Source organism: Pleuronectes platessa, chromosome 6 (assembly GCF_947347685.1).
Source record: "Pleuronectes platessa chromosome 6, fPlePla1.1, whole genome shotgun sequence".
NCBI lineage: Eukaryota > Metazoa > Chordata > Actinopteri > Pleuronectiformes > Pleuronectidae > Pleuronectes > Pleuronectes platessa.
This window is the reverse complement of record NC_070631.1, coordinates 5,750,158-5,766,555: the sequence shown is the minus strand read 5'-3', so window position 1 is coordinate 5,766,555 and position 16,398 is coordinate 5,750,158. Positions and strand designations below refer to the sequence as shown.

General features: G+C 40.5%; 1 protein-coding gene across 1 annotated transcript; it reads left to right on the top strand.

The window, feature by feature from the left end:
* The first annotated feature begins 7,957 nt into the window (after positions 1-7,957).
* LOC128441894 (probable serine/threonine-protein kinase DDB_G0282963) lies at positions 7,958-13,549 on the top strand. Its single transcript, XM_053424013.1, is given in 16 exon segments — positions 7,958-8,085; positions 8,326-8,352; positions 8,492-8,696; positions 8,781-8,837; positions 9,109-9,274; positions 9,377-9,501; positions 9,597-9,747; positions 9,819-10,001; positions 10,424-10,540; positions 10,649-10,774; positions 10,986-11,517; positions 11,615-11,642; positions 11,793-12,475; positions 12,764-13,008; positions 13,248-13,440; positions 13,539-13,549. Coding segments are annotated over 16 exon segments (2,874 nt in total). The 5' UTR covers positions 7,958-8,060.
* The last annotated feature ends 2,849 nt before the right edge of the window (positions 13,550-16,398 follow it).

The following is a 16,398-nucleotide window of genomic DNA, read 5'->3' as shown; positions in this document are numbered from 1 at the left end:
CCTAATCACTACTGCTCTCACTCTGACGTCCCGGCTCTCTTTTACGATTTAATGACAAGGCGGTGTAGCTCCAGCTTAATTAACTAGCATTTTAATTAGTATAAGGAATGCCATAAATTATAGCTCAGCCCAGGTATGTCCTGAATCGCACCCATCAGCGATGACATCAAGAGACAATGGAATGTTTTACATCTGCTGCACCCATGATACACTTCCCCCTGTAAAGCACACATGTGCTGAATATTCACTCGACGTGTAGATGGCGAGGGACGTGAGGGGTATAAAGGGACGGAGCGGGGGGGAGGAGGGTGTCAGGGTCAAGGGGTCGGTGAAAAAAGGTGGAGTCCCTCCAGTGCACCAATAAGAATTTAGTAACATTGATCAAAATGTGGAAGTTTATGTTTTTAACTGACAGTCAAACATGATCAGACCATACTAACACAGTCCTGATGAAGGGTTTTCTGTGTTTTGTGCTATTAATATATATATAATACTAAATATAGTCAATTATATCTGTCTGGGTAATTTCATTGATGAATATATTTAAACTAGTTTTCAGGGGGTTCCACTCCCAGATAATAAATATGTTTAATTTATTTAATTAATAATAATTAATTTTGTAATGATTCCCAATGCTTGTGTTACGGTTTGGTGGAGGAGATGGACCCAGGATGCAGAGGTTACAAACAAAAAGGTATTTAATATAATAAAAGGGTTTAAACAAGACAAAACAGGAACACTAACACTAGTTCAACAGGCGACAAAGCGCACAGAGAACAACGAAGCAGGAGAAGCTGGTCGAGACAGCAAGCACAGACAAACCATATCTACACCTGTGGAAACGGGCAGACAAACGAGTACAAACCGACAAAGGGCTTGGGGAACACAGAGGCTTAAATAGACACAGAGGGAAGGCAGGAACAATTACAACAGGTGAACCACATGAGGATTGGAGAAGACAATTAACGACAGGAAGTGAGACACCGAGAAGCTGAAACAAGACAGTGACAGCGGGGCTACAAAATAAAACAGGAAATAGAAAACACAAGACAGAAAACCATAAACATAAATGACTGAGCGTCACAGCTTGAACATTTAATTGAAGATGCCTTTGTTGTCAGGTACAAGGAAATGTTGTGCAGAACAAGCTTGATTAGTTAATTTTCACAAAATGAGAGTTTAAAGAGTGAAATAAATTCCAAAAAAAATTCCAATACGATAAAAATGTAAAACTTAATGTAGAAATATGTTTATAATAGAAAGTGAGAAAGAGACAGTACAGATAATATAAACATTTATAGTAATTGCCTTTGATTTTTGTATGTTTACACATTCAATTCAGTACATCACACAAGTCCACTAGTATAGGTTCCCATTGATCAAGTTGAATAGGATAAAAATATGAAAATAAAGGAAAAATGAATATATACAGTTGCAATCAGAAATATTCAACCCCCCAAAGATTTTAAGGATTTATCAATTAAAGTTGACAGAATCTTGCTCAAAGAGCAAGATTCTGTCAACTTTAAAGAGCAAGATTCTGCTTCGGATGACTTCTTTATGAGTTGAGTGATACAGAAAATCAACACGGAAAATGCATGATGTATTATTTGTGTGTAGCAGTATATTTTGTTAAGATAGCCAGGTCACAATTATTCAACCCCTATATAATATTGTTGTTTTTAAAGCTGTCTGACAGTTTTTTTGTCCTAAAGTTGAGTTGAAACATTATTAAGCCTTTGGGAAATCTATACTGATCCTTCATTTGCTTCAGCTGTGATGCATATATAAACCCTACCCATGAAGTTATTCAAGGTGAGTTGCAATCATGGGAAAGACAAAGGAGCTTCCACAAAAGCTGAGAGAGGAGATTATTTCATCACACCTGAAAGGCCTTGGGTAGAAGAAGATTTCCCCCAAAAATTGTATTCCAAGAGACACAATTGGGAACATTATAAGGAAGTTTAAAACTGATGGAGCAGCTTCAAACCTGCTTGGCCGTGGAAGAAAGCCCAACATTTCATCAAGGACCCTCAGCAACTTAGTCAGAACAACTCAGATAAACCCCTGTGTGACTGCAAGACACCTACAGGATGACCTGATGAAGGCTGGTTCAAGTGCGTCAGTGGCAACTATAAGACGTGCACTGAATAAAAAAGGACTTCATGGCCGGCTTCAAGACACACTCAGCTCTTGACCACAAGGAACATCAAAAGTCGACTAGAATATGCAGGAGGAATTTGGATAAGACTACTGAGTTTTGGGTGACAGTTCTATGGACTGATGAAACCAAACTGCAACTGTTTGGACGTATGGACCAGCGGTATGTCTGGCGTGTGAAAGGCCAGGCTTATGACCAGAAGAATACCATCCCCACAGTCCAGCATGGAGGTTGGTCAAAGATGATGTTGGGCTGCTTTTCTGCGGCAGGAACTAGCAATCTTTATTGTGTACATGGCATCATGGATTCACAGAAATACCAGGCCATGTTAAAGAGGAATGTGATGCCTTCTGTTGACAAATTAAACCTTGGTGATCATTGGACTTTCCAGCAAGACAATGATCCAAAGCAAAACCTACAAGTCCACCAAAGCTTGGTTGAGAAAAAGATCCTGGAACGTCCTGGAGTGGCATTCACAGTCACCAGATTCAAATTTGATTGAAAATCTTTGGTGGGATTTAAAGAAGGCAGTTGCAGCATGGAAGCCATCAAACATCACTGATCTAGAGGGTTTTGCACTTGAAAAATGGGCCAAGATTCCAATCGAGAGGTGTAAGAAGCTTGTCCGCACAGAATGAAAACATTTTTTAGAAGTTATAAAAGCTAGAGGATATGCCACAAAGTAATGAAGCTGGGGGGTTGAATAATACTGATCATGCACATGTGTTGAAAGAGTTACATTTTTCATTTGAACTTCAAAGTTAACTCAACTTATGTTGTCAAAATAACTCAAATAAACATCAATAAATATCTTTGGTTGTTTGATGAGTTTTTTTTTGTCATTTATTGTCATTATCTGTCATCCACATCACTATAATGTCTATTGAGGTGAGGGGGTTGAATATTTCTGATTGCAACTGTATATATATATATATATATATAAGAAATTGAGATAGAGACAGTATAAACAATATCAAAATGTATTATTTAAAAAGTTATTATTTAAGGTTATTTAATATCATAGAAACAGTGGAATTGCAAAAAATATAGTGCCTTGGATTTCTTTTTCACGCGACCCATCCAAAGAGCACCTCAAACAAATTCAAGTGAGTCCACTAACTTATTTTCTATTTTAAATGTTGATATTCTATTTTATTCTATTTTATTCTATTTTATTCTATTTTATTCTATTTTATACTATTTCTATTTTATTTTGTTTGGTTGTAATTACTTGAGCATTGCTAGAAGAGAGCCTGTGACTCAAGCATTTCATTGCCAGCGACTGCTTAATGTTATTGTTGTGCATTTGACAATACAAATTTTGAATCTTGAATCTTTAATATTTCTCTATAACATTGAATATTCGAGAAAATCTGTGAAAAAACTAAGAAGTTTGAATTGTTTCTTGTCAAAAGTTTATCTGCTTCCAACAAGCCATGAACTGGTTTCACATTTTGTTTAAAATGTTGTTATTGTTGTTACAATATATGTACGTAGACTTATGGACTTATAGATCATTTTATTAACCATGCAAAAGACCATAGCAGCCATCTTATTACGTGATGAATTTACAGAAAACAGTACAGGGAATACATCGAACGCAGCATTCATTTTGTCAGTAGAGTAACACGTCACGCTGCTCGGGCAGTTCGGTCTGGAGTCGCTCCATTGGGAAAAAATTATGGGGCGTGTTTCAACTGACCAGGAAGTAAAATTCCTCTTCGCTCAATTGGATAGACCTACAACCAATCAGAGCAACGTAGTATGTGACGTATGCTAAGCAACGCATTGTGAGTTATTTACTGGGTTCACACAGGACGCTTCAGCGCAGCGCCAAGCCTTAAATAACAGCTGGCTCCCATCCACTCCCATGTTAAAACTTTGTGCCGGTCACACCGGAGGCTGAAGCACCGCGAGGCAGCCTTGACGCAGCGCGGTGCTTCAGCCTCCGGTGTGACTGGCACAAAGCCGTGCAGCGATCTACTGGATCAACGGGTGATATTATTAGCGCTGCCCGGCGGTTCAGCGTCGCTTCAGTGTCCGTTGTGAACAGCCAAGCTCGATGTCTTCTAAAACAGACTCAATGGCAGCATCTACACATCTCAGCTCGCCAGCGGCAGGCATGTTTGTTGAAAACGAATTCAACCCAGGGGCACTGTGATGACGTGGTTGATTACGTTACCGTTGATCATCTGTCAATCATCGTATAAAGCCCGCCCTGACAATCTGGTTGGCCCGGTCGGGCCATAATTTTTCCCAATGGAGCGACTCCAGACCGAACTGCCCGACAAAATTGTTGTGGGCGGGGCTAAGTTCGTCTGGCATCCAGGCTAACGTCACGCACTAGCCTGGTTTAAAAGACTACAACCCTTCATTTGATTGAGGTTTTGAATTCCGTGGCTGAGGAGGTCCTGACAACTTTAGATCAACAAAGGGTCTTTCCCACAGAATTTAGGACCTCACCTGTAAAGACTATTTTAAAAGAAAGTTGCCTTTATGTGATTTCTACACCACATTTCTATACCATATTTCTATACCAGTATTTTACTTTACCAGTATTAATGAATCACATAATACATCATATTTGTAGTTGTTTGTGTCTCTGCCATGTGTCTATTGTTGTAATTTTCACCTTTGCTATTTTTAATATAGTTTTAATAGTCTGTTTTTATTTATTAGTTTCAATGACAGCATTTAATAGTTGTTTATGTGTTTCCTTCCTCCTGACTGATCCAACAGGTTTACAGCGAGAAGAAAAAAAAACCTTAAGGCAAATGCTACTCTTCTGTTATTGTCTTTCATTGCAGAAAAAAAGAGATCATGAGATTTTGGGGGATTTCTCAGTTGATTTATTTGTGTTCATGAGTTGTCGGCTATAAAGCTCTAAGGCCAGAGGTTATTGCAACAGCCCTTCACCATGGAAATATAACACACATGTGGAGTGAGCTAGAGATTTGGAGGTGTACCATGCTGACCATCACTCCCCAGTTTAAAACTAGTCTAAATATACATTATTACCTCCAGCTACAAGGTTGTGTTGTCTTTTTCAGCAAAACTGCGGATTACCACGGAAGTTATTTTCACTTTCTTTAACACTAGAGCACTGAACGGCACTTTTACACATTTATGTTGATTTCTCAAGAATTAATGAATGGTTCTAAGACATCAAGTAAATATTTTAGGTAAGATATTTATGAGTGTGCGCAATTTGATGCAGAACCAAGTAAAAATCTGGATCCAGTGAATTTCAATGTGGTTTCATAACTGTTGGTGAACGATGAGCCAGAACCACTCTCTGTATTAGAAGATGAACTACTATGCAATATAAAAGGAATTAAGGTTGGTAAGAGCTTGCACTCAATAATGTTCTTTGTCGAATCCCTTGTTTTGCCTACCTTGGGCACATTGGAAGAATTTTAAAGAGAAAGCCTGAGACGAAAATGCTAGATAAAGCTTTTTTGTCAAATGTAATTCCCATTAGACAGGGCTAGTGTGCTGGAAATTGATCTGAATCCCTCAACAAATAGCACAAACGATGAGAGGTTTAGGTTGAATAAATTGAATATAAAATATGGAGACAATCTTACCCTGAGTCAGTCTCGGGTCTCGTTGAACAAAGGTTCCACATTTCATATGTAGCATATTTTTTTTTTTTTTTTATATATATGTTTATTAGTTTTCCAACAGGCAATACAACACAAAACAAAACAAAAACAAGACAAACATTTGGCTCACACACATATTCAAATCAATACAGGCAGAAGATTCAGGGATCACGTCCTATACAAGTAAGAAAAAATTAAAAACAGAGTAAAATAGAAGTATACAGAAATAAAAGTAAATCAATTAAATGGTAAAACAGAGTGCCTCTTTTGAGGCAGAGCATTCTGATCTATGATACAAACCCTCTTGTGAGAATGGTGGAAACATTCAGACCAACATATGACAGAAAGGGTTCCCATGTTTTACGAAAGGCATCATCATTGTTGTGAAGTTTGCATGTCAAATGGTCAAACACAACATATTCAAATACAACCCTTTGCCACTGAACCTTAGATGGAGCTTTATCTGTGATCCAATTCAAAAGAATACACTTTCTAGCACAAAAAGCAAGTGTCTGATAAAGTCTTCTTTTAAATTTGTCAGTGATGGACATGTCAGATATACCAAGTAGCAGGTATAAAGGGTTATTATTACTGTTAATAGACAGAATCTTATTAATTTCCTGCCCTATGACCTGCCAAAACTGCTGTATTTTTCTACAATTCATATGTAGCATATTTTGAAGTCTAATATTTAAAACGGATTGGTCCCTGATCAGAATGATTCATGTGCTGCTACCTGGTCCTGTACATATATTCATCATTCACCTTAGCTGAACATAATACCTCAATCCACTACGATTACTTTAATCAGTCAGTATTTATCCTTTAGTCCGTCCTTTCAGTCATATTCACTACTCTTACTTCTCGTTTTTATTCATCTTGACATGCTCCATTTGTCTTAGAATTGCCCTTCTGGTACAAAAGGTTATTTTGAATTGAACTGAATTGAACATGGCCAGATACATAGAATTTCAGAGACAGGTTGGTGCCAGGAGGCCACGACACCATGACAAGATAATCTGTATCCATAGATCGTTGTGATATAACTTGTGTCTCAAACAACACACTTCACCTCTGGTCTTTCTAAATAATGGCACCTTTCTACTACAGCGTGTTGTCTTATGCAAAGCACTTCTACAGTGTTGATAAACTTGCTTGTAGGTGTGTCTAAAACAGTTGTGAATGTTTGTTCATATAATTGTTTCTGGACATTCCTTGTGTGATGATACTTTTTTGTTTCTTTGTTCGAAAATGATCAACCTGCTGAGGAATTTTTTTCTTTTGTCCACATCTCCATCAGGGTATAATTATTGGACAAGGCATCAATGCACTGTCCACACCCGATGTAACTACCACACCCTAGGAGCTATATATCCAATCTAACAGACAGAAACTCATCAGTTCTCCATCAGTCACGGTGGAGACAGTAGATGATTCTTTCACCATCACCTTCGTAAGTATCCCTTCTGCTTTGAGTTCATTGTACCACATTACATCAGATTTAACCATTGTTGTACTATACCGGCTCTGTAACCAACTCACACGCTGAGATTGTGTGATTATGATCATAATGATTGTTATGAGCTTTATTATATTGTATTGATCTTTTTGATTGATTTTCATTCTGTTTAGCTCAGATCAAACCTGGTTGTGTACGGTAAGATTATTTGGGATTAAACATGAAATAAAATGAAAAATATCTGATATTTATGTAAGAGCTTTCCTCACCAAGCAGAGCTGCCATCAAGGGAGATGCTATATTACAATGCACCAGTTGGTTCTCAATGCGCCACTTCCACTGGGCTATGGAACACTCATAGACCATAAAGCCAGTACCCGTGCATAAAGTCTAAGACTACTGGCAACATCTTGTTGAGCTCTTGAAGATGGGGGGAGTTGTGGCCTATGGAGCATTTGGTCTGAGATTCGGGTGGAAGAGTGACACTTAGTGGCAGTGGATACTGAACTCATAACCTTCAAGAAGCGTTAACTATTTCTGCTTTTTCGGAGGCCCGACCTCACAGCTGAACTCATCCTGTGTGTTTATCAAAAAAAATACACAATACTAAGCAAATCAGCATGAACAGCAGTATTTGACTGAATAGCTAAAACAATTCAAAATAACGTACAATATGACAATATTCATAAAAACATATAATTAATATGGAACTAGAATAAAGGGAAAATGCTGAAATGAAATGCAATGAATGTTGAGTGCTCAGAGTGAAGATTTGTATGAATAATGTTTATAAAATGTTAATTCTTTCTTTCTTTTATTTCCATAGAGTGACAGCATGTGCAACATAGTTCTGACAGCAGGTAAGGCTCAGTAACCAAGTAAAACACTCTCTTTAATATTCCACTCCACCAGATCTTAAAAACACATTTTTATACTTCAAGTGACAAAAAGAGAAGGTGAAAGCTTTGGAATAACCAGATTTTTTGAGGATTCTTTTTTTTTAATGTGGTCACAAGGTCCAAATTACATGTGGATTTGGATGAACTGACCAGTTAACTTTGAAAGTTAACCTCGTAATAATCGACTCTTTATCTTTGAAGGTCTCTGCCTGGTCATCGCCAGCTTGGGTATGTGGCACTTAATCAAAACAGTTCCTCCAGCTAATAAATAAGGTTCCTAAGTCAACAATTGATGAGGGTTTGATAAAAATGCTGTCTTTGAAAACCAATTCATTCTAATTCAAACTTTTCTTTATCCGTGTCTCAGGCTCTTCCGAAAGGCTGGTGTGTTACTTTAACAGCTTGGCCGAAGATAGAGCAGACGCCGGGAAGTTCACGATTGAGGATATCGATCCAAACAAATGTACCCATCTGATCTACGCCTTCTCTGGCATCAATGATTTCAATGAAGTGGTACCGACTAGAAGAGCAGACATTTTTCGCTATTAGTTGTTTAATGGGCTTAAAAACAGGTTAGAACTTTAGTATGTTCACATTTTTTGAATCATGTTCAACTTTTTTTTTTTCTTCAATACTAAAATATTATGTTCCCGCAGAAATCCTTCACTCAAAACCCTGTTGGCTGTTGGTGGTCCAACCTTTAACAAAGAAAAGTAAGATATACTTCAAGAGATACATACGTACAAACATACACACAAGAATTTTCCAGAAACAAGTGTAAGCAGCACTAAAGAATGTTGATATTTGTAATGCTATGTCCATTCATGTGTTTTGTTGTGATCATTTAATTAGCTTTTATATTTTTATACGATTGTCACTTGTGTGTTCTGGGTTTTTATTATTTTATAGTAGCCCACTAAAGGTGTTAATAACTCAAAATTACAATTAAGTGGATATTAAGAGCCCTGTGTTAAATATTTTTAGATTCACTACGATGGTGTCAACCACACAAAAGAGAACAACATTCATCCAGTCTGCTGTCGCACTACTGAGAATATTTCAGTTTGATGGGTTAAACCTGGTTTGGATGTACCCTGTGGGAGCAGGAGGCGACCCAGACAACAAGCAGAAATTTACACTGCTATGCAAGGTCAGACCTTTTCCTCTGGAGCTCAAAGAAATATGCCATAGGATCTGTTTTTATAGGATGATAGACTTGACTGAACTATGTTTTTTTGTTGTTGTTGAGTAGGAGCTCAATGCTGCCTTTGAGAGTGAAGGGAACAAACACAACCGTGATCGATTGATCCTCACAGCAAGTGTCTCTGCTGAGAGAGAGGTTATTGATGCCAGTTATGAAGTCAAAAACATTACCAAGTAAACAAATCTTTTATTTCATGAATATTTATCGTACACCCATGATCACATGTCAAAGAACTTTGGTCAACATGACTTCCTCTGCATTCTAACAGGGACCTGGACTTCCTCAATGTGCTGACGTATGACTTTCACGGCCCCTGGGAAAATTTCACAGGACATCATAGTCCCTTATTCGGGGGATCCCACGATACTGGAGACAAAATCTACCATAATACTATATATACCATGATTCATACATAGATTGTCTGAACCCCAATCTATGGAAAGATGCACACTCATATTTTTTGTCCCCCCCACACACACACATACTTTAGGACTCTGCCATGCAGTATTGGCTGGACAAAGGAGCACCTGCACAATTGCTAAATTTGGGACTAGCTGCATATGGGCGAGCTTTTTCCCTCTCCTCTGCATCCAGTGATGTTGGAGCTCCAGTCAGCGGCACTGGTGAAGAAGGCTGCTACACTGGTGAAGAAGGATTCTGGGCCTATTATGACGTATTATTATATTACTATGAGCTGTGAATGAAAGTAATTTATATTATTTGTGTTTATTGTACAATGTGGGATCAGACCAAGCATGAACCAGCCTTTTCATACAGTGGGGTTACAGCTACACAAGTTGAAAGTGTTTCAAATAATCCTTGTGATGAACCAAGAATCAGAAAATTAAGGACAAACCGTGTGTGGACACGTAACGTTGGATGAAACCCGTTACTGTAAAAACCCAAAGAACGAAGTTCTGGAAATATTCAACTCATTTAATTCCAGCTATGGGTTGCACTTTACTGTGAACCAAGATTAGAGCACAGGCCAATAACGTGAGGTTCAATTTCGGGTCATCTTTGGTCTGAACGCTCAATACAGGTCTGAACTCTAATTCTTTGCATCTATGTGTGAAATGTGATGCTTCTTTTCAGACTTGCCTTTATACTGAAGGGGCTACAGTCCAACGGATTGCTGATCAGAAAGTTCCATATGCCATCACAGAAAACCAGTGGGTTGGATTTGATGACACACGCAGCATTAGTACAAAGGTAACCCTCTGTTGAATTTAGTTATAACAATGCAAGCGACTCATGACTGTTGAGACGTATTCTGTGTTTTTTTTTCATGTAGAAGTATTTTCCTCTACATCCTCTCAGGTCAGTTACTTAAAATCAAAAAACTTTGGAGGAGCTTTTGTTTGGTCCCTGGATCTGGATGACTTCAGTGGAAAGTTCTGTAACCAGAGCAAAAGTCCCTTCATCAGCCACCTGAATTATCTACTGGTTCAAAGTAAGACATTTTAAAAACTGTGTGTAGTGAGGTAGTGATTTTTTTTATTTTTAATTTACGAATTTTATCAGCTTTCATTGACTTTATGTTTTCTCTAACTAATATTGTTTCTGATTAAAAGTCTAAGTACTGACGTTGAGAAATAAAAATGTATGATGTGATTATCAATTACCCCAATGTTTTTTTAGGTTCTTCAACTTCCAGTACTTCAACGACCACAACCCCAACTACCACTACAACTTTTCCAAAGACCCCAACTACTACGACCACAACTCCAAGTACTACAACAGCAACTCCAACTACTACAACCACTCCAACAACTTTTCCAACTACCACAACTCCAACTCCAACAACCACAGCAACTATGCCGACGAGCACAACAACTACTCTGATGACCACAAATACAACTCCAACAACCACATCAACCACTCCAAGTACAACGACTCCAAGTACCACTACCACAACTCCAACGACAACAATCGCAAATACCACAACCAAAACTCAAACTACCACATCCCCTACTACCACAACTACTCCAACTATCACGACCACAACTCCAATGACCACAATCGCAACTATGACAACCACAACTCCAACTACCACAACCCCAACTACAACTACTACCATAACTTTTCCAAGTACCACAAGACCAACTCCAATGACCAGAACTCCAACTACCACATCAACCACTCCAACTACTCCAACTACCACAACAACAACTCCAACAACCGCAATCGCAACTACCACGACCAAAACTCCAACTACCACAACAACAACTCAATCTACAACAACAACTCCAACTACCATGACCACAACTCCAACCACCACAATAGAAACTACCACGACTACAAGAACTACTCCAACTACAAGAACTACTCCAACTACCACAACCCCAACTCAAACTACCACAACAAGTAATCCAACTAAGATGGCCACAGCTCCAATGATCAAAACCACAATCCCCACTACCACAACCCCAACTACCACTACCACAACAACAACTCCAACTATCACAACAACCACTCCAACTACCACTACCACAACTCCGACTACCACAACAACTACTCCAACTCCAACTACTCCGACTACCACTACCACAACCCCAACTACCACAACAACAACTCCAACTATCACAACAACCACTCCAACTACCACTACCACAATTCCGACTACCACAACAACTACTCCAACTCCAACTACCACCACAACAACCCCAACTAACACTACCACAACTACCACAACAACTACTCCAACTACCACTACTACAACCCCAACTACCACTACAACCACTCCAACTACCACTACCACAACCCCAACTACCACAACAACAACTCCAACTATCACAACAACCACTCCAACTACCACTACCACAACTCCGACTACCACAACAACTACTCCAACTCCAACTACTCCAACTACCACTACCACAACCCCAACTACCACAACAACAACTCCAACTATCACAACAACCACTCCAACTACCACTACCACAACTCCGACTACCACAACAACTACTCCAACTCCAACTACCACCACAACAACCCCAACTAACACTACCACAACTACCACAACAACTACTCCAACTACCACTACTACAACCCCAACTACCACTACAACCACTCCAACTACCACTACCACAACCCCAACTACTACTACAACAACTCCAATGACCAAAAATACACCAACTACCACTACCACAACAACGAACGCAACTACCACAACAACAACCCCAACTACCACTACCACAACCCCAACTACCACTACCACAACTCCAGCTACCACTACAAGTCCAACTGCCACAACAACTACAACTACCACAACCCCAACTACAACTACAACAACTCCAACGACCACAACTACAACTCCAATGACCGAAAATACACCAACAACCACTACCACAACCCCAACTACCACTACAATAACTCCAACGACCAAAGTAACCCCAACTACCACTACCACAACTCCAGCTATCACTACAAGTCTAACTGCCACAACAACTCCAACTACCACAACCTCAACTACCACTACGACAACTCCAACGACCACAACTAAACCAACTACCACACTTCCAACAACCACAACAACTACCGCAACTACCACAACAATAACCCCAACTACCACTACCAGAACCCCAACAACCACTACTACTCCAACTACCACAACAACTGCTCCAGCTTCCACTACCACAACCCCAACTACCACTACAACAACTCCAATAACCACAACAACTACTCCAACTACCACAACCCCAACTACCACTACAACAACTCCAATGACCACAACTACTCCAACTACCACTACCACACCTCCAACTACCACAACTACTCCAACTACCACAACAACTACTCCAACTTCCACTACCACAACCCCAACTACCACTACAACAACTCCAATGACCACAACTACTCCAACTACCACTACCACACCTCCAACTACCACAACTACTCCAACTACCACAACAACTAGTTCAACTACCACTACCACAGCCCCAGCTACCACTACAACAACTCCAACGACCACAACAACAAGTTCAACTACCACAATAACTACTCCAACTACCACTACCATAGCCCCAACTACCACAAACACAACTCCAGCTACGACAACAACTGCTCCAACTACCACTACCACAGCCCCAACTACCACAAACACAACTCCAGCTACCACAACAACTACTCCAACTACCACTACCACAACCCCAACTACCACTACAAAAACTCCAACTACCACTACCACAACCCCAACTACCACTACAAGTACTCAAATAACCACAACAACTACTCCAACTACCACTACAACAACCCCAACTACCACTAAAAGTACTCCAATAACCACAACAACTACTCCAACTACCACTACCACAACTACTCCAACTACCACTACCACAACCCCAACAACCACTACAACAACTCCAACGACCACAACAACTACTCCTACTACTTCTACCACAACCCGAACTACCACTACAACAACTCCAACGACCACAACAACTACTAAGACTACTTCTACCACAACCCCAACTACCACTACCACAAATCCAGCTACCACAACAACTACTCCAACTTCCACTACAACAACTCCAGCTACCACAACAACAACTCCAACGACCACAACAACTACTCCAACTACCACAACAACTACTCCAACTACCAATACCACAACCCCAACTACCACTTCCACAACTCCAATGACAACAACAACTTCTCCAACTACCATTACCACAACCCCAACAACCACTACAACAACTCCTACTACTGCTACCCCAACTACCACTACAACAACTCCCACGACCATAACAACTACTCCAACTACTTCTACCACAACCCCAACTACCACTACCACAACTCCAGCTACCACAACAACTACTCAAACTACCATAACCCCAACTACCACTACAAGTACTCAAATAACCACAACAACTACTCCAACTACCACTACAACAACCCCAACTACCACTAAAAGTACTCCAATAACCACAACAACTACTCCAACTACCACTACCACAACTACTCCAACTACCACTACCACAACCCCAACAACCACTACAACAACTCCAACGACCACAACAACTACTCCTACTACTTCTACCACAACCCGAACTACCACTACAACAACTCCAACGACCACAACAACTACTAAGACTACTTCTACCACAACCCCAACTACCACTACCACAAATCCAGCTACCACAACAACTACTCCAACTACCACAACAACTACTCCAACTACCAATACCACAACCCCAACTACCACTTCCACAACTCCAATGACAACAACAACTTCTCCAACTACCATTACCACAACCCCAACAACCACTACAACAACTCCTACTACTGCTACCCCAACTACCACTACAACAACTCCCACGACCATAACAACTACTCCAACTACTTCTACCACAACCCCAACTACCACTACCACAACTCCAGCTACCACAACAACTACTCAAACTACCACAACCCCAACTACCACTACAACAACTCCAATGACCACGACTACTCCAACTACCACACCTCCAACTACCACAACTACTCCAACTACCACAACAACTACTCCAACTACTACTACCCCAACTACCACTACAACAACTCCAATGACCACAACAACTAGTTCAACTACCACTACCACAACCCCAACCACCACTACAAAAACTCCAACGACCACAACAACTACCCCAACTACTTCTACCACAACCCCAACTACCACAATTCCAGCTACCTCAACAACTACTCCAACTTCCACCATAACAACTCCAACTACCACAACAACTACTTCAACTACCACAACCCTAACTACCACTACAACAACTCCAACGACCACAACAGCTACTCCAACTACCACTACCACAACCCCAACTACCATTACAAGTACTCCAATAACCACAACAACTACTCCAACTACCACTACCACAACCCCAACAACCACTACAACAACAACTCCAATGACCACAACAACTACTCCAACTTCCACTACAACAACTCCAACTACCACAACCCCAACTACCACAACTCCAGCTACTATAACTTCCACTACGACGATTCCAACTACCACAACAACAACTACAACTACCACTACCACAACCCCAACTACCACTACAACAACTCCAATGACCACAACAACTTCTCCAACTACCACTACCACAACCCCAACAACCACTACAACCCCAGCTACCACAACATCTACTCCAACTTCCACTACAACACCTCCAACTACCACAACTACCACAATCCCAACTACCACTAGCACAACCCCAACTACAACTACAACAACTCCAATGACCACAACAACTACTCCAACTACCACTACCACAACCCCAACAACCACTACAACAACTCCAGCTACCACAATATCTACTCCAACTTCCACTACAACAATTCCAACTACCACAACAACAACTCCAACTACCACTACCACAACCCCAACTACCACTACAACAACTCCAATGACCACGACTAATCCAACTACCACATCTCCAACTACCACAACTACTCCAACTACCACAACAACTACTCCAACTACCACTACCACAACCCCAACTACCACTACCACAACCCCAACCACCACTACAACAACTCCAATGACCACAACAACTACTCCAACTACTTCTACCACGACCCCAACTACCACTACAACAACTCCAATGACCACAACAACTTCTCCAACTACCACTACCACAACCCCAACAACCACTACAACTCCAGCTACCACAACATCTACTCCAACTTCCACTACAACACCTCCAACTATCACAACTACCACAACCCCAACTACCACTACCACAACCCCAACTACAACTACAACAACTCCAATGACCACAACAACTACTCCAACTACCACTACCACAACCCCAACAACCACTACAACAACTCCAGCTACCACAATATCTACTCCAACTTCCACTACAACAATTCCAACTACCACAACAACAACTCCAACTACCACTACCATAACCCCAACTACCACTACAACAACTCCAATGACCACGACTAATCCAACTACCACACCTCCAACTACCACAACTACTCCAACTACCACAACAACTACTCCAACTACCACAACCCCAACTACCACTACCACAACTCCAACCACCACTACAACAACTCCAACGACCACAACA